A 20985-nucleotide genomic window follows, 5' to 3' on the forward strand; every position below is an offset into this window, starting at 1 on the left:
GTAGTTCTTGATGAATTTGTTTTGAAAAATTTTGTTCTCTGAGACCACAGTGTGAGAGTGGGAGAGTGAGGGCAATTATGAAGGCTACATACAAGTTTGGGAAGTTTTCATTTAAACAGGAGGATGTTAAATGCAAACCAATGAAAAAATGTAATAAATACAGACAAGGGAACCAATATTTCCATTGGTCCCCTTAGACAGTCTTTCAGTAGGATGGATATAATGATCAACAATTCTTGGTAAAGTTGAAAGCTGTCTATGTTGGTATGACTTCCGTTCGTTAGTGCAATTTGTAAATTGGCACATTTTTTCAAAAGTGTTTTCCTCACTTTAAATGTCATACATGAAACCAAAAATATCATGGTGTTGATGAAGTTAAGTGAATCTTGCCACCAAAGAAAAAATCATTCTATAAAGTAGAAGTAGAAGTTCCTCTTGAATGCTTCCTTTAGATCAAGATGAGGTTCATCCTGAGACTCATAATCAAACTGCCTCTTTATTTTTTTATGTCATATTGTGCCTCTCTTTTAAAGGATGGATCGATTTCAGGAGTCTCGGCAACTTCCCTAGCATCAACAAGTACCATCTCAAATCCTTTGTTACTCCTCATTTCTTCAAAATAAGTTTTGAAGAAACTTTGTCAATGAGTTCTATAGCCTTTGAAATGTCTAATTGTTGTTTTTGCAACAATTTACTGATCAAATTATTTCTGAACAGAACCGAGTGCCACAACAGAAGACAGCAGACAAGCTTGAAACTCCTGATTTTTTTAGCGAAGCTTAGTGCAGTGTTTTTTTCTGTAGGCATCTGTTCTGGAGTCACTGGAAAGCTCAAACAAGGCATCATAAACTTTGCCAGCTTGGTATCTCAGGGGAGTTATCGCATCAATTCTACTCTTCTAGTGAGTTTCACTTAGGGGTTTTAGTGTCAAAGAAGTCACATGATTCTTTTAACATAGGCCATTGGTGGGTTGAAGTAGAAAAAAAATTGTATACTTCTTGATCTGTACTGAAGAAATTTACAGCTTCAGTACAAGAAAGAGCTGCATCATTCACAACAAGGTTTAGAGAGTGAGCACTGCACGGTACAAAAAATGCTCAAGGATTCAAAGTAAGGATTCTAGTTTGTGCTCTAGCATGTTTCCCGTTCATATTGGCTATGGTGAATAAAAATCAGTAAAACCTTTTACTTGTTTTTCAAGTAATCACTGAAGAAAATGAGAATAAAAAATAAGTATTTACTGATAGTGTTGACTTTACCTGACTTCTGCTAGTACTTACCTGCAACTCCAATATTCACTTATAATTACCAGTGGATACTTGCGGTATTCAGTACTTACTTGAAATTATGAGAATAAAACAAATACTTATCGATATTTTTCAGTATTTACTTGCTCATATTTCAGGTTGGTCCTGTGCTGACTTAAAACTCTTTGTTTTACAGATATGGCAGCTTTTATGAAAACGCGTGAGTATAAAGTATACAAAAAGCAAACGAAAAATTAGTCCAAGTAAATACAAACAGTTACTTTGCTTTGAAAAACAATCTGTAGCGGTTTTAGCACAGACATTTTTAGATGAAAGTAGTGAAACAAGAAGTGGTGCTTTGAGATTGGATTTGAAGATGGAAATATTCTTGCAATATCTCGGTGATCCTGGCTATCAGTCAGGTATTGCTGAAGACTTCGGGGTTAACAGGACGACTGTTGGAAAAATGTTTAATTATGTCCTAAATAAAGTTAATGAATGGGCTGCGGAGTGGATTAATTTTCCTGAAACTATGGAAGAAGTTAATGAAGCGCAAGAAAAGTAAGTCGTTATCGCGCTTTAAAATTCCTACTGTTATAGGCGCTTTGGATTGCACTCATGTACAAATTACAAAACCATCAAAATTAGGAGATTCCTACATAAATAGGAAAGGTTATGCAAGCTTTAATGTACAGGCAACCTGCGACGCTACAGAAAGATTCACAAGTGTAGGTGCATCATGGCCTGGAAGTATGCATGACAGTAGGATATGGAGAAGAAGCTCAGTCCGTAAAGTTCTATCTGCCCATATGGGATCAGTGTGTGTCTTGGCTGACAGTGGGTGTGGGATTTCGCCATGGGTGCTCACACCATTTATTTTCACAACAAGTAGAGAAGAAAAAGTATATAACAGTCATCATTACAAAGAACAAGTTATAACAGAAAGAATGTTCGGTCAGTTAAAAAAAAGATTCCCTATACTTGGAAATCTTGTGCGAATTAAGTTAGAAAATGTTCCCAAAGTTGTTGTTGCTTGTATAGTGCTTCATAATTTTGTGAAGCATTTAAATGATAATTATGAAACAGAATTTATAGAAAATGAATTTACAGAAGAAGCACTAGATTACAAAGATGATGGGGAAATAACTCTGAGACGGAGAGGGCAGGAAAAACAAAAAGAAATTGCTGACATACTCGCACTTGCAGCGGATAATTACAATGTAAAGATAACTAATAAACCTTATTTTATTCCTTAAATCCCTACCCCCTACAAAAAGGAAAAAATAACAATAATAAATGATAACATTAAAAAAAAAAAAAAACATTAAATACCAATTCATAATTTTTGTGGTGAACAAATGCACATACACAAAATCAGGTTGTGGTTACAACTGGACTTTGGCACTTGTTTGAACTAACCCAGGTGGGTTAGGTCAATCGTTGGGGACTATGCGTGACCTTACCTTACGACTTTGAACATGCACACTACCTGTGAGTGCGTTTTGCAAGCACATAATTTTTTTACTGTGCTCTAACAAACGTGCAGCCCCAAAAGTCACACGCATTCTTTTTTTCTTTTTTTAACATGTTTTTGTTTATTTTTTTTCTTTCTTATTTTTTATCTATTTATTTGATTTATAATTTTAAAAGGAAAGAGTAGGGAAGGTATACAAACGTTTTATTAGTCTATTTATTTATTGAAAAACTGCAAATTTCATTCGGCCAATAAACTATAGAATAAGATTGACAGAGTTCCTGTTCTACTGATGGCTCTTGCTTTTTCTCCGACTCATTCAGAAATGTCATTATACGTTCTTCTTTTTTCATCTGCAGTTCAATGAACCTAAGTTATTTTAGTAGCACCATCTTCTGTAGTCTGGCATAGTTAACTTCAAACTTTCTTCAGTCTCGAAGTCTAGAGTTTTTCTCTTTCTGATATTTTTTGAAGAGTCCTGTCCAGAAGTGGAAGAATCGTTGCTACTTGATCCAGCAGAGACATCAAAGTCTATGTCTTTTGATGTACCAACACATACTTCACCAGGAACTTTAAGGGTTAGTGGGTTATCTTGGAACTTCATCATTTCATTAAATTCATTTTCCCAGTCACGCAAACTGATTTTTCTGTTGCCTGTAGCACTTTATCAGTCTTTTTTTTCAGCTCTGTTTTTATATTATTAACGATTTTCTTAAGTTCTTCTGTACTTGCTTTTTGTCCAGTTTTTCTCATATTCTAACAATATTAAATTCCATCCTTTTTCTTTAGCTGATACTATTTTCAGTATCATTGATCTACTTAAAATCACTATACTGTTTTTAAAAAGACTAACTAAACATTTTCGACTGTGTTCATTTTATATACCAGAAATAGGCTCCTCAAACTGAGTTTCATCATCATCACGTTCAAAAATGTCATCACTGCACGCTTCCATGGCTAGATGTTACACACAAAACACTACCAAGATCTGTAACCCTATGAATGTTTAACAGTTGTTTAAAATATAAAAAATTGTAACAGGCATGATGATTCAACTTGTTCGATAATGAATACGTGCCGTGCGTACGATGATGTTATTCAATCAGTGTTTACTTATGTTGCAACAAGTAATTACTGATTATTACCAGTACTCACTTAATCCACTAAGTGTTAACTTCTCAGTAATAATAAACATTTATTCTCATCAAAATCAGTACTTACTTTTTCGTTTCAGACCTTACTTTACTTAATAAGTACTCTCTTACAAGTATTTACTGATTTTTATTCACTTCACTCGTTGGCTCCATTATCATAGCCTTGCTTGCGCATGTAACACAAAGACAGCTTTAAATATTGTAATTGGTTTAAAAGCATTTCAGTAAGAGCCTCCCCAGTTGAACATTCCATTGGAACAAAACCCAAGAAATGCTTTTGGATGCAAGGTACTTTTCCTGGTTCACAAGTGACAAACCAGACAATCAAAGATGCTGTTCTGTGTGGCTGATGTCAGGGGTACAATCCAAAATGATGGAATAATATGTCCACCTCTTGTAAGATGTATTGTTTAATTCTTAAACTGAGCAGTCCAATTATTTAATTTTTAAAGTTTTTCCCAATGTAGTGAATAAACATTTCTTTTGATGATATCTGTCATAAATATTCAGTGATGATCACATCAAACTTTCCAACAAAATCTAGCATTTTCAAAAAAGTTACCATTGTTTCTTGCATACAGTTTGTTCGTTGTACCACAAAGTGTTAGATTTTGTAAGGTGAGAAATTCTATCATAATCACTATGCGCTTGAACACTTCTTTCCATTGTTCAGCTTCATTGTTTATGATTCTTTGGTTTTTGTGATTGATTGTTTTGACCAACTGTTGCCGCTTACTGCATTCAATCCAAGACTGAAATGATCTCATATGTCCAGGGGACTTTTCATGTTCAGACAATATCTCAGACAAGTGTTTCCAGTTACAGTAACCAGATTCTAAAGATAAAGTTGTTTTACTATTGCCAAAAAGGTGGCAGCAAAAGCAGAAAATAACATTTTTCGACACATAATAAGTTAGCCACCTGCGTTGGACTTCTTCATTGTTATTCAGCCACCTGTGATAATGAACTGCACTAAATCAGTGATTGTCTATGTTTAAGGGAAAGTCTACACTGGAAATCTGCTCTGGACTGCGCTTAACTAGGATTTGTTGAACAATGACAGTTATCTGGGCTGGCCATTCTCCAAGATCATCTGACACATACAGTTCCTCTGAGAATTCTGAACAAAAAAATCATTAATTTTGCTGTACATAACTTATTCAATCATGTAAGAGAGTAATTTTTTCAGGTATCAAGAAATTTTTGAATATTACTTTTACAAAATGAAAACTGCGTTAAACATTAAGAAACTGATAGTTCAATTCCCTGGTTTGAAGTTCAGTTGTGTACAAGAAAATATTCAATTCAAAATTTGTATTGACCATTCAATTTTTATGAAATTGAAAATGAAAGCAGTTCTTGTAATTTAAAATGAACCTGTGTTATTGAAACTGTCAAAATATGAAAATATCCAGGGGTCTTGTCTTCTATTTTTATCAAGAAAAATTAAAATTTATTTCATTATTAGCATTGATGAAATTGAAAAAGAAAGAAGGTATCATTAATTGAATAGTATTTCTGTTAAAAGCTTCAAAATCTTAAAATATCCAGAAATCCAAGGTTTTATTCTGATCAATGAGTGATGTAGCATTTTTCACTTAATCTAAATGCTTGAAATTTGGTATACTTCACAAAGTTATATCAGAACTACTAGGATAAATACAAAAACAGAATTTTTAAAACCAGCCCATTTAAAATAAAAATGTTGGTAAAAAAACTTCTTTTAATTTACCAACCAAATTTTATTAAAATAATTTTTTTCATGGTTTTTGAACCACTGATTACAAATATCACGTCATAATCATATTTTACCTCAATGACTCTAACTAAACTGTTTCGAGTCTATGGATACATTCCCAATCACTGATACAAATTTGGTTTACTTAAAAGTGAGTTACAAAACTGAAAAATGGAACACATAAACACAGTGTATGACATCTGCCAGAAAAGTCCAATAAGTGATATTAAAAAAGAAATTTCATACTCCACCCCGAAAATTTAGACAAAAACATTTTGTATTTATGCATGGAATTTCTTGTAAATCACTGTCTTTGTGGTTTGTGAGGGAGTGATTGTGTAATAGACATGAACATCATAAATGACAACATAATTAACATTTTCTGTAATTTACCTTCACAGCTAAAGCTTCTTTTGGACAGCAGATTTGTCTTCTACGCATAAGGGAGATTTTTTCTTCCTCATTGTCTTCCTCTTTATGATCTGCGGCATCAGCAATCGAAGACTTGGACTCATCAGTCACCTATGATAAACAAGTATAGATAAGATTTGGTATATAATGCTGAAAATCCCATGTTACTCCCAATACTGTTACTTCAGTATTACCAAACTCACACTTAAACTGGATAATTTTATTTATTTTACAAATACACAACACAATGTACCTACATCATATCAATTGGGATAGTACTACTTTTCTTTTTTTCTGTTTAGCCTCCGGGAATTACTGTTCAGGTATTACTTCAGAGAATGAATGAAGATGATATATATGAGTGTAAATGAAGTGTAGTCTTATACAGTCTTAGTTCCATTCCTGAGATATATGGTTAATTGAAACCCAACTACCAAAGAACACCGGTATACATGTTCTAGTATTAAAATCCGTATAAAAGTAACTGCCTTTACAACGACTTGACCGCTGGAACTCTCGACTTCCAAATCAGCTGATTTGGGAAGACGCATTCACCACCAGACCAACCCGGTGGGTTGGGATAGTATTACTATAAACTATCGAACACCACAAAAGAAACTTATGAAGAGTTAAGAAACTTAGTGATGCTTATAGTATAAGCAATTAAGAAACATATATTATAATAAAAGTAGAGAGGTAAAAACCCACATCTGTCAAACACTCCCTTCATCCATGCATACCCAACAAATTATCGTTAAAAATCACGTATGTTACCATCTCCGAATACCGTTACATATTTTGCATTTTTTCCACCACCTACAATCTTATTGAAAAGTATGCACTACTGCCCTGTCTAGGTAGCATAATCGTTGACATTACCAAAAACACAAAATCAGACAGTTCCCAAAAACATAACCCAGTTTCTTCCATATAAATACGAGTCTGTGTGTTTGAGACTCTTCTGGCATTCCGTCTGTTACTGTCTGTAGCGTGTAGGCACAAAACGGAAAAGACCCAAAATCTGTATACGAGTCGCATGGATCATATAATACTTAAAATTAGTGATTATTATAAGTAGGTACTTGGTACTACTTAATAAAAGACATTAAATTATTTTGTTTAGTAGCCTATATTCATAGTTTGACATTTACAGACTAAATATTTTTTCAAATTTTTTAGTTAATTAGTTTGTTTTTTTCCACCTCTAGATTGCCATCCCGTGTGGCCGCACAGGTCTAGAGCCACCCCTGATCATTTACATCCAAATTTGAAAGAAAACAGCTGCTATTAGGTTTAAAGAGTGACTACAAGAACTAATCACTTTGTTGATGATGTGCTGAAAATGGAGCTTAACACTAGTCTCAGAGAATTCTGGACAAGGAAATATTCAGAATGTCTCTCATGGAATATATTTTGCAATTCTTACTGCTGCTCTTGACTACACACTTTTGCGACAACACATTTTCATTGATATCAATTAAAGATATCTATAGAAATAAAATTAAATTACAAGATCTTAACAGTAAGAATCAGTGAATGTAACATCAAAAAATGTTTTTAAAATATTCAGCCACATCCCTACTCAATAATTTTATGTTTCATATATGCACCTTACAGATATAAACAAAACTTGTTCACAGATTTGTTAAATTTTTCTTACATAATTTTATACAAAAATTCATTAAGATATATGAAAACCCAGCTTTTAAAATACACATTACACAACATATGAGTATATCGCAGTTAGTTAATAAATTTTTCTATCACTTAAATATTTTTTTGATCAAGATCATTTTGATCAATTATGAATAAAAAAAGTCAACGTAAGAGTGGTTTTATTGTATCCATGGTCATTACTAAAAACAGACAAAAATAATAAAAGTGGCGGTACCCTAGATTACAATATTTTTCTATTTATATGCTAATAAAAAAGGATGTGGAACACTGGCCCTATACAATTTATTAATTATAACAAATTATATTTGTTATTTTTCAGCCACTCAAAACACTCAGTCACAGCAGTCTCTTCCACCAGTTTCTTATGTAAAAGCAATTGATATTTGGATGTCATCTTGTTCTGTGTTTGTCTTCTTATCACTTATGGAGTTTGCTGTTGTCAACAACTACATGGGTCCTATAGCTACAAAAGCTATGAAAGGCTACTCCGAAGAAGATGTAAGATCAGCTGTTGACGACTTAAAGGCCAGTAATATTTTGTTGTTAGAATGAATACTTCAGTTAAAGACCAATAAACTATCCAAGATAGTTTTTATAAACCGGATAGTTTATTTGAAAAACCCATTTTAAACTACCATCATACAAATTTACCAACGTAAAATAAAAATGTTCAATTAGGGATATGGAGGAGATAACTTAGCACCATACTCTTCAGCTTAAATGCTTTTTGTACACTTTAACTTTCTAAATCATTTAATCCATTGCTAAGTCCTAGTATTCAAATGTCTTCATCTACCAAATCAGAAATTATACCCAGAAAGAGGATGCTCCAAAAGTATGACTTTTTTGGTTGCAAGCATCTCACATATCATAAACAAATATCTACCAGTCTCTCTAGATTGTCAGCATATTTACATTATAGGTCTTCTAAAAAATTAACCATAGTTTTTAACCAATTCCTGAGCATATGTACAAATTTCTTACTGGATATCTACCAAGTTTTGTAATTGGATTTAACTAACTTCTTAATTCTTTGCCTGGGACTCTAAAAAGAGATTTAGCAAGTTCTTAATTGGGTTCTTTTGATGGCTTGAGTTTTTTCCTGTTTATTTATAACTAAAATCCATCCATTATTTATAAAAAAATTAAATTTCACTCAATACTCGAAAGTACACATTTTGAGTTCTGACTAAGTTTTGTAAAACTTCATTTAACTTGCATATAAAGTTGATTGGTTCTAAAGCTAATGTTTTCATAAATAATATTAGATGGGAATATGTTAGCATTGTACAGTAATTGCTTTTATATTTGTAAAATAGTTTCAGATTTATTCGTAATTAGATTGGTAATAATAGTCAGTTAAGTAGAAAACAGCTTTATTGCACTAACCCATATTTGATAAATATAAAAATTCACTTGCGCTCTATTCAGATAAAAAATTATCAATTTGATGCTAGATTAAGCATTAAGCACAAAACTTGTTACTGAAATAATCTCCTTGTAACAGGAATGTATGTAATATTTATGGTAGCACACATGGTTGCTAACAAGAATAAAAAACTGACAAAAGCCAATACCTTGTACAACCTAAGTTCTCATTCTTGATTAGAATTACAGCTTATTAGCATTTTGTAACATGTTTAGTACAAACAGCTATTGATTAGAATTATTTTTTGCTATGTTGGTTGTTTGTCATGAGTTAGAGAGTATTACAATTAATAACTATGAATATAATCAATGGATGAAGCTGTTACTTGATGAAAATCCATCATAACGAAAGAAAATAAACAAATATGTTACCTGATTTTAACAAAATTATTTAATTTTTAATAATACAGCTGTTGTGGATTTTTTAAAATAATTTTGTGAAAATCAAATAACATATTTATTTTCTTTTACTATGAATATGTGCAATTCTTAATTGTTTCCCATGGAAGAAACTTTGTTTCTAACTGCCCCCAGGTTTAAATAACAGTTTATGCCATTAGTTTCTTAGAATAAATTTAATCTTAAATTGTTATTAACTTACTGATAAAATTTAATAAATAATTTAATCTATCTAAAAAATAAAATAAAAAACCAGTATAATTTTTAAACTGCACAAATGTTTTTTTATTAATAGAATTGTATTGATTTCATTGCAGGAGCTGGATCCTCACAGGAATGCTTTACCTGTGATGCCTCAATATCCTACTTTTTGTAATGGTAGAGAAGTTGCTGTTTATATAGATAAATTTTCTAGGTTCTTTTTCCCATTTTCTTTCTTTGTGTTAAATATAGTTTATTGGACTTCATTTCTTTAATATTCATTAAATTACTTTTACAATTAGCATTGCCATTGAAGATAAATATACATATAAGAGTCAGTTTGTCATTGCAGCTTAATAAATGAGTGTAAAACAATATACTTTTTGTAGATTTTATATTTTACTATCAATCTCCAGTTCCATATAATCCCACTCCTTGAATTACGTGTGATATTAGTCTGTCATCTGTGCTTATTTAATATGAAGGTCTACCTCGAAGCCTTGGGCCCAGTTTACAAAAAAGAAATACCAAGTAAGAAGGTATCCATTTTTTCCATTCCTTTTTATATCTAAACATGAAAATTGTTCATTTGTAATGTGTTCAATCAATTGATACAGCATGTTACATGGTCACTGGGACTAATATCAAAAGAAAAGCATGCTCAAAACTTTTGTGCAGCTTTTTGGACAATTTTACTGTCATGTCATTTAGAACAGCATGGTGAATTAAGCATAAAAAAATTGTTTAACTTATACATTTCTTTTCTTAATTAAAAATAGAAGATTTGTATTTCAAAGAATAGTAAGAAAAAACATATTTTGTTAGATACATCTGACTGAAAACAAATTTCAGTATTTTTAATATATTAAAAACTAAAATAAACACGAAATTAAATTAAAATTTTAAATTATTTCAAGTTTCATTTCATTTAAAAAAAGGAACATATTGCTGTTAAAATAATCTGCACTACATAAATGTTTTAAAAAATACAAAAAAGAATAAGGTAAGTAGGTCTTTAAAATCACACCAAAACATATACGGGTACTAGAACAGAAATTTGTAGTGTAACGAAAAGATCTATATCGTCCTGTAACTCCCTAACTATTAATCTCAGAGACGGAATGGAATGCAAAGTTGGCAGGAGTCTATTACTCCCTACTCCATCGCAGAACCTGGACAGACTCCCTTGCTGCTGGATCATTCTAATCGGGCTTGTGACATCTAAGAGACGTAAGTGCGGTGTCATTTTTATAACTTACATGGTCAGCTCGCCGATACGACTTTGAGTTTGCGTCATTGTTGAGTGGGTTGTTGGGGAGGGGGCATAGCGCAGATCGGCGAAATCTGACGCTCTCGCTCATTCTCATTCAGTGTAGCTCACGTCTTAGACGTGATAGCGCGGTGATTCGTGTGTTTGTGAAGATAGACCGATTTAAGTAATAATAAGTGTATTTTTAACAATGTGTAAAAAATTAAAGTAAACATGTAAAAAAGTATAAAAATTCAGTCTCAGCTCGTGCAAAACCCAGTCGGAAATAAAAATTACGAATATCGTTGGAAAGGGGTGGTTATGAACCACTCACAGATACCTCAATGTCCGGTGCCGAGCGAGCGAGACTGTTTCGGATGCGTCACAAAGCTGGCACGGGGCGCTCAGTGAACGCCGACGGCGCGAACACCTCTATCGCTGCTTATTACGCCTTATGTCTCTTAGTTCTCATATCACAGACCAATGTTGAACAAAATTATCGTCGAAATAAATATGGTGTACCATTTAATGTCTGTTTTATGTTAAAATTTAATTTAGTACGCAGTCAATGTCTCGTTTTTATTTCAATCCAATACACTAAAAGTGACTCGCTGACATACAGACCGACCAATCTATCTGTAGTTGGCCAAATGAAGGAACTAAAATTTTCCATTGGAGACTTTCAGTTTGGTTAAAAAAAATACGATGGTGGCTCTCCAATTTAACTCTACAGATAAGTTGGTCGGTTTGTAGCTCGGAGAAACTTCATCCAAGTTCTATAACGTTTCACGTTAACCCAACGGCCGTGCGCCGCGACACAGCCCTACCCGATTTTTTTATGTACATAATTAGGTTATTATGGCTTTCATCACTTGTCTTATTAGTTTTTGTACAAAAAATTTCAAATTCAAAAATACTGTATTTATATAGATACTTAATGAATTTCAATTCAATAAGCACATACCGCAATTTTTAATGTTAAATAATGCTTAAGTAATTAAATAATAACTAAAAAAAGATTGAAGAATAGAAAAAGTCTTTACTAGCTTCATTTTTATGAATTTTATCGAGGCATAAATATCAAGAATAACTTTCATGTCTTGAGAAAAAAAATTCAATTTCCCATCCAAATGAGGCTACAACATAGTGTTAATTGCAATTTTAGATAAGAATAGATTTGTAGGAAGTTTATCCAATAGGTACCGTAGCCATTAGTTTGGCCTTTTGCACAAGCCTCAGATAGTTACAGACAACTCCAGAATGGTGGCTGACGTAATTACTATAGTACTTGAGGTAGGAATGAAGGATAATAAAAAGGATTAGAGGAAAGAGACACTCAACCCACTGAGGGACTCTAATAAGTATACATGACATTATATTGAGCTATGCTGTAAATAAAAAGTATTATTAGCATGTTGTAATCGTACTTTTAGTTACAGAAATTTAAAAAATTAGCCAATTCAAGGTAAAATTATTCACTATTTTCTTTTTTGAGCCTTACAATTTCATTATGACTCAACAATTTGCTTTGGTCTGTTTTCCGCAAATGTGATCTACCACTATGTTTAAAATGTTTGTGTTAACCTAACGATGAACACAACTAGATAAAATTCCTTTCCATAACAAGGTCGATATTTAAGTAAAATAAACTATTGAAAATTGGTAGTAACAAGGATGCAGGTCATCCACGTACAATTTTTAGAAGTGAATTTGTTTTCAATAATTGAATCTAGGATTGAACCATTCTTCAAAAGACGAATTTAACGAGATTGGTTCAACAAGTTTGAACTGTGCTATTGTTTTTAATCATCTTCATGGTTAAATTGTATTAAATTTTAATTTGAACTTTCAATTTCCGATCAGTACCACTGGTTCAATTTTACTGACGATTGAAATTTGAGTCGTGTATGTTAACTTGTAAGATCTTTCCGAATCAAAATTGAAACTACTATTGTTTACTCGTTACATTTTTCTTTTTCCTGTTTAGCTTCCGGTAACTACCTTTCAGATGATACTTAAGAGGATGACACGTATGAGTGCAGTCTTGTACAGTCTCAGTTCGATCATTTCTGAGATGTGTGGTTAATTGAAACCCAACAACCAAAAAACAACGGTATCCACGATCTAGTATTCAAATCTGGGTAAGAGTAACTGACTTGACTAGGACTTGAATGCTAGAACTCTCAACTTCCAAATCAGCTGGTTTGGGAAGACGCGTCCACCACTAGACCAACCCGGTGAGTTTCACTCGTTACTTCTACGTATTTGGATACGTATAATAAACGGTTCAAATAATTGTAAAAACTAAAAAAGTATAATAAAGATGGTATTAATTCATTCCTATTATGATGAATAAAAGTTTACTTTATTATTTATTTACTATTCATTTTACTTTCATTAAGTTGTAGGTACACGTTAGCGAAATAATATATTTCCCATATTTCGTTTGTCCTATAATGCTCATCTTATTTTCACTCAGAAGTACATCTGTATTTATGTATGTGTATTTTTTAAATATAAAGAAATTATTGAAGATTTAGTTTCAAACAATTAAAAAGTTTTATCTCGTAACGTCATTCTGATCAACTAATACTTTTATGTTATTACAAGTTGGCATTACTTTCAATTTGTGTTTTAGTCGTTAATATCACTTATAAAGAATTGTGTATGACGTTTACTACTGAAGTCTGGATTCAATACTCAGTGCTTTATTGACTGAATGGATTCAAAATGCAATGGAAATAATAATAAAATGTATAAAGCTACAAAAATTGTAAGTACTTATTAATTATATTTTTGGATTAAAATTGCTAACTGTAGCGTCTTTATAGCATAGAATAAGAAAGAGAATTCTTAGTTAATAGTTTATTTAACATAGACGCTGTTAAACATTTAATTCAAACATTAGCTAATGGATTAAATGTACTTATAGAACACCGATTTACTGTTTTTTTATTTATTATTCATCAATTTGTTTTTTTTCATTCTATTGGTTTTGTTTTCAAACGCTTGTTTAGCTGACCATATTTTTTTAACTACTTAAATGCTGTTAAAAGGAATGCTTTATGAATAAATGGGCCGAAGAAAACATGTATTCATTTAAGAACTATTTGAAATAGTTGATCCATGTTCTGAAAATGACATCGCCACTCCTCCGATCTTCGGCAGTGGTAGCATCTCGGCCTTTCATCCGGAGATCCGGGTGATTCGGAGATTCGAAGCCTTGTTATCATATGGAAATATAACATTTCCATATCCCACTCACTTCAAACTTATTTGTTGAAATCAAAGAAATAAACATATTCTCGTTTATATAGACTGTGGATCCGTCATATTAAAACAAAACAGGATTATTGGACAGTAATAAAGATAAAGCCAAGTTGTATTGTAATAAGAAATTATGTTTCATTAATAAATAAAACTTTCATTACAAAGATTAATAATGCATGTACTGTAATGATTTTTTTTTTGTTTTCAATATTTTGATTTGAAAGTCTGTTTATTAAATTTTCAATTTGACAAATTTTAAATGTTACAGATTACATATGGTAATGTTTGTACATCCTTATCTCATTCCTTTTAAAGTAGTCCAACATATTCTTTTGTTTATTCAAGGATTATCATTTTTAGCTAAAAGATTACACTATTTAACAGTATGTTAACATATGTTGAAAAAAGAGTGAGACTAAGTCCATCCAGGTGGCTTACTTTTTGTGGTCCATTTAACATTCTTCATTATTATGTTTTCCTGACTGATTTTTCATAATTACAGTAATACTGTTCACACCAATTTTATTTGTCTTACATCCATTTCTGCACTTCACTTTAATTGCAGTTTTCACAAGGTGGGACATTTTTTACTGCACAAAATGCAACCATTGGTAAGGTTAAGTACATACAATATATTCTGAATTTTAAAATGCATTTCTGATTTTTCAACTTGGATTTTTTCTTTAGAAGAATCATACACAAAGTAGTCACATTATGCAGCATCCTGTTCATTGTACAAACCTAACGAAAACTTAAATTGTAATTCTTCAATTCATTTATTTATAACAGCCTACCATTTGCAATTCAAAGTTTTTCTCCACTTGTAGACAAGGTTTTTGCCATGTCTCTAATACCTGTCAAATAATAATTAATAATACTTCGGGAGCAATTTCTTTTTGTTCAGATTGTAGTGTTTGAATACTGATCAAATTTTCCCATATTGCTTCTCGATAAATGGCATTGCTTTTTTATAAATGATGTGAACTTTATGAGCTAAATTGTTATTTTATGAACCTTTTCCTTGAAAAATCATCTACCTTTAGTGTCTGTGAAGGTGAAATAGATGTGCAACAGATAAATAGTACTACTTAAATTATATTGTTATAATGTAAACACAATCGTAGAACTGTATTATCTTTTTGTGGTTATAGGGCTTTTGTAGTAATGTGACAGAAGTTACATTTTTTGTTTCAAAAGGTCTAACATGAATTCCAATTGTCTTATCCATTAAATATTGTGTTAGACAGCAGTAATTATGGGATTGTCTGAGAAGGACAATACAGAACTTTCCTGATGAAGGACTGTCTATTCTTTCATGTGGACATCTAATCTAGGAAACCATTTGTAAACACTTTTTATTGGTGCCTGCAACTAGTAACAAAGCTTTGCTTTACTTGATTACCAAAAATCAAGCAATTAAACACACACTTCTTAAACTTTTTGTAGCATGCCATCTAAAGCATCATAGTTGACAATTATTGTCATATTTGTGCCTCTTGTGTCAGGCCGAGAACTTTCCAAATTACCCTGGTACCTCAAAATCATATTGTATTGTTGCAAAGCTGGTATATAATTATGCTCTTACACCTTGTAATAACTTTAATTTATCCATTAATTTTTAACAGTGTTATAAAGGGTTAGTGTTACTCTTATATTAACATTATTGACATCACCCAAATAACTCAATTTTTTTCTTTATTTCATTTGTTTATTTGATTTTTTTATTCTATTTCTTAAATTATTTCAGTGGAATGAATGTATTTATTTGTTTAAAAATGGAATGCCCGTGAAACGACATAGATATCATGTGAGAGTATTTCCCGATACATTCACTGGTGAAGAAGCAACCAATTGGCTCTATGGTACTCTGAAAACAAATTCCTATTTTAGTCAAGATGTAACAAAAATGCAAGTAATTCAACTGTTAAATAAATTTTTTAAATCTGGTGTATTTGAAGGTATAAAACCCATGAAAAACTTTAAAGCAGGAAAGCAATTATATAGGTAAGTAAAATAACTTTTGTTAACTTAATAATATAATTTTTATTGTGATGTTAATAAAGTAACAGTGATGTTCCTTGAAGGAATTTGGAATTACACGAGCTATTTTTAAAAAATGAATATTTTAAAACCTTGTGTTTTACAAGTGAAAACAAATTATGTTTTTAAGTTACTTTATCAAACACAAGAGTGTACACATCCCGTATACAACTGAAAGTTTACTGAATGAAATAAGAAAATAAAAAGTTACTGTAACTGGTTGGATTTATGATGTAAAATAAATTATTTTTAATTGTTATGGAATTACTTTTCTATATTATTACTGTTATAAAAAGTAATTTACACTTAAGTCTGTATATTTATTTGACATGCATTGATTGATGGGAAAGGAAGCAAAACTAACAATCATGGTTTTCTTAAATGTATTCAGTGTTAATATAAGAGGAAATGTTACATATATGTGTAGTTCATATATTTATCTGTAATATGGAAACTATGTCAAGATTAGTACAGCCATCCAAAGTTGCCAAGACTAGTGTTAGTAGGCTGCTTTGAAGTGCCTCATCCAAGTTCTTTCTATTCCTAGCTCATAGGTCAGTATGTAATTCAAAGGTTTTACTGTAATATAGTATGGGACTTAAAAATTGTTTCAATTCAATTTACAGAATAAAAAAGTTATGAAGGAAGAGAAATATATAAACAAAAAGTATTTAGCTTAATGTAACAATTACTGCTTGGCAAGCTGCCTTAATTTGTGTGGATGAATTTTACTTGGCCCAGGTAGACATCAGCTTTTACCTGCTTACTTGTATTATTTTATAATTATTGAGGAAATAGATTATATAGTATGCATCTCACACAAGCTTGCATTAAAGAGTTACATCTAACTATTTACTTGTTTCTTTTTTTAATATTGTATTGATGCTTGTGCATTTCTTTGTTGTTATAAGATTCAATTTATTTGAAGAAGTCTGCAGGCATTATGAAAAAGTATCCTGTTTGTTGCCTTTTCCTAGTAGTGCAGTTTCATCAATTCAGTAATTTTGTTAAGAGTTTATGTGTAATAAATTAAGGTTTAAGTATATTTAAAACAGAGTTAGGTTTTTTTTTAATGAGCTGATTATGTATTTCAATGAGACAGTTGTTTTTTAATATTTGCTATCTCAGCTTTCAGTAAAGATAGAAAGCCTTCTTATACTAAACTATGTTTTAACATCATTATTATAATACATACTTAGTTTCATAATTTTAATAGCAATAGGGTGAATAAAAGGGTCTGAAGAAAAGGCATGAAAGAAGTTCTATTAAAACAGCTGGCAATCTCAGCTACCTTAGAAAATATTGTAGTTGCTTCACGTTAGTGAAGCATGCTGTACAAAGTTTTTACTTCTTCATTTAACTGTTTACTATCTAAATTTATAAAAGTACCCCTTTTGTACTGGTTGAGATTCACTGAACTTTAATGGGTAAATGCTTTATGCATTTTAAAAAGTTATTTATGACTAAATTAGTCTAACAGTTGCTTGTAACTGTTTAAAAAGGTTTTTTAAACTATCTTCAACTTTTGGAGACCTGTGTCGCACACAGTAGTTCAATACTGTGTGCGACTGGGGACACAATTTGGATATAATTGTTGAAAACAATCTTATTATCAACAAAAGAAAAGTAAAAAATATATTAATCCATTCAGTCAAAAACTTTCAAGAGATTGGAGGGCCTTGGAGTATTTTAGAAGTGTTGGATTTCCTTCCTTTTATTTACATTGCATTCTTCCAGTCCTCTGAAACCATAGTCATCAAATATCTGTGATTTAAAAAATTCTCTATTTTTTCTCCACTTTCTCTTATTAAATCTTCTTTGTTGTTTACTTCCATTTAGTTTTCCTGTATTTATTTCATTCCATACTCTCATTCCTTCCTTCAGGGTTGTTAACAATCTTTGAAGTGTGGGTGTTCCATCAGTTAGAATTACCATATCGTCAGCAAACATTATGCATCTTATTTTTGTCTATTCCTTCTTCTAATATATACTTTATCATATCTTCAATGGAAATGTTAAACAGTGTCATTGAGAGACAACATCTTGTTTTTTAAGTAATCTCCAAAAAAAGTTACAGAATATTGAAATCATGCTAATAAGAAAATATGTGAAAAACATAATTCCCTTATGAATTATTTTCCACAATTTCGACAGGTTTTCTTTAAATGAATTGAAACTTAAAAATAGTTGTGCTGAAAATAAGTTTCCAATTCACTATATAACTCAAATTTTTCCACTAAGTGGTTTGCAAGATGTAACTTTAAAGGCAAGCATTCTTTTTTTATGATGCATACTATAGTTTTTGACCTTCAATACTTGTTTATTTTGTATGTATAAACTTTTTTTTATTTATGCACTTGGTAAAACACAATTTTTGTAATTTTTAGCTGCGTGAATAGTTATTTTTTACCCCATGCATTCTTGTTGCTTAAAAATTTCAATATGATCAGAATATTCTTACCTCTTAAATAGATTTTAAAGTTTAGTTTGTTAATTTAGCCTGAAAATAATGTAAGATTTGAACATCAGTTTTTTTAGCTTCACAAAAACCACCTGTCACAAAAGCTGATAAATAGTGATGGTAACTGCCATTTACCCACATGTCAGGTTTAATTTTGATGGTCAAATCACTATCAATTGAGATTTTATGTAACAATAGTTAATATCCAGAGTGAGTGAATGGAACTTGGTATATACAAGTTATACCTCATTTTTACCTCGTATACATCGGATGTATTTGCTGCATTGGATGTGATAGATGATTAGCATAAAGTACATTGTGTTTGTGTAATTACATTTTTCCTCTGTTTTGTAAATGTTGTATTTTATATTCTTTCTTTTATTTACCATTATGAATATCTGGGTTTTTTAAAATTTATGCAGCTTGTGTTTGATATTAACCCATTCAATAGTTCTGATGGATGGATCCATACTGAACATTTTGAACAATAAGTTTAAAGACTGGTGCACCCCCATCTGTGGTAGGTTTGAAAGTACTTCATCTAATGTTGTTACTGTCAATCATATAAAGTCTGGAAATAACAATATCATATTCTCAATTATTTTTTGCACTATTAACAATTGCTTAAATGATTTGTTCTCTTTGGACTGCTGTTTTTATAGCAACAATTGAAAAGCGGTAATTTAGATTATGCATCTTTATTGATAATAAAATTAATTAGAGCAGTGAAACTGATGAGGTTTTTTTGTTTAAATCTGTTTTTATTGTGTAAATAGACCAAAAACTGGTTTATTTTATGCATTTCAAGTAATTTTCCTGCTCTAGGAAAAGCTTTAAGCATTTTAAAAAGTTATTTATGACTAAATTAGTCTAACAGTTGCTTGTAACTGTTCAAAAAGGGTTTTTAAACTATCTTCAATAATAAGTTTACTGCATAGATATTTTTTAACCAATAAATACTATTAGTAGGCATGTGGTTCTTTGAAAAATATTGTCATAAGGCCCTCCATTCTCTTAAAAATTTTTGACTGAATGGATTAATATATATTTTACTTTTCTTTTTTGATAATACGAATGTTTTCAACAGTTATATCCAAATTGTGTTCCCAGTCGCACACAGTATTGTAAAAGTGACACTCACTCTCTAGTTATCTATATCATTTTACTCAGGAATTTTTTTTGAAGTGCTATTATCTGCTGTGAGTATAGTGGTAAATATGAACATTTCTATTTTGAATGTCTTAGTTTGTTTTGAAAATATTTCTAAAGTATAACTCGTTTATTTACAATACAAAGAGAAAATTTCAGCCATGTTCAAAGATAACATGGCAATGCATAAAATATATTCAGCAAGTGTAGTAGTCTACACTCGGAGGATACATAAACAGATATTCTTAATTGTTAAATAGTGAGTTCTGCTTTTGGCAAGCCAGGATAAACATGATTTTAATTCCATATAATATATAAATTTGATTATATCCATTAAAAATATTTGCATATACATGTGCCTGTTAATGATTTGCAGTTGACTGTGCACTAATTATCACAGAAGATATGTTAATTTTTTTCCCTTTTTTTATATTAGATTTAAGTGTACTACATCGACACAAGTAAGAGATCCTCTTGCGGTATTATCGCAAAATTTTGATGATAAAAATTCTGCAAATGAAAATAATTCTAGATTTTCTAATCATAGCGATGGCTTAAATTTTAAAAATCATCAGAAAATTTATGGAGATAATAAAATTTGTGATAAACCATATAAGGTGTTTAGATATGAAGAAAATTTGAGTAAAACAACAGATAATAACTTAGCTGGTGCTGGTATTTTATTTGATAATAGTGAAGATAAAATGGTTTTTTCTGAAAGAGATAGTTTGCAAAAGTTGGGAAATCAGTTAAAAATTGAAGTGAATCAAGAACAGCAGAACAGAGAGGACTTAAAAAGGGATTTTCTTAGATTGTAAGTATTATGCTTGTTTCTCTCATTTACGGTTTAAGTATAGTAAATAGCAGATAAACATTTAAATTGAAAAAACCTACACTACTTTGGTTTGTGGATGGGGCAGACTACTTCAGTATGAGGATAAAAAAATTTATGCTACTTCAGATTTGAAGATGGACAAATTTTTTCATTTATACATTTCTCACAATGATCCTCATTTCTGTTTCTTGCTGCATAGTCAAAGTAAGTACTTTATGATTTATGCAAAAGATGTGCTTAATTAAACGTAGG

At 31.0% G+C, this 20985-nt stretch overlaps 2 protein-coding genes across 8 annotated transcripts in view; both read left to right on the plus strand.

Annotated features, from left to right (window-relative positions):
• LOC142323678 (glycine receptor subunit alpha-2-like) overlaps window positions 1–10096 on the plus strand; it is a 58956-nt gene extending 48860 nt beyond the window's left edge. For all 5 annotated transcript variants that reach the window (XM_075363766.1, XM_075363768.1, XM_075363769.1 and 2 more), the window contains 2 exons: window positions 8021–8226; window positions 9846–10096. In XM_075363766.1, the coding sequence (XP_075219881.1) occupies window positions 8021–8226; window positions 9846–10004 (365 nt within the window). In that variant the 3' untranslated portion in view covers window positions 10005–10096. The remainder of the gene's footprint in view (window positions 1–8020; window positions 8227–9845) is intronic.
• Window positions 10097–13626: 3530 nt separating this feature from the next.
• Window positions 13627–20985, plus strand: part of LOC142323680 (uncharacterized) — a 55406-nt gene continuing 48047 nt past the window's right edge. For all 3 annotated transcript variants that reach the window (XM_075363774.1, XM_075363773.1, XM_075363772.1), the window contains exons 1-3: window positions 13627–13751; window positions 15996–16252; window positions 20335–20712. In XM_075363774.1, coding sequence (XP_075219889.1) covers window positions 13698–13751; window positions 15996–16252; window positions 20335–20712 — 689 coding nt within the window. In that variant the 5' untranslated portion in view covers window positions 13627–13697. The remainder of the gene's footprint in view (window positions 13752–15995; window positions 16253–20334; window positions 20713–20985) is intronic.

This window comes from Lycorma delicatula, chromosome 4, assembly GCF_047948215.1.
Source record: "Lycorma delicatula isolate Av1 chromosome 4, ASM4794821v1, whole genome shotgun sequence".
Lineage (NCBI taxonomy): Eukaryota > Metazoa > Arthropoda > Insecta > Hemiptera > Fulgoridae > Lycorma > Lycorma delicatula.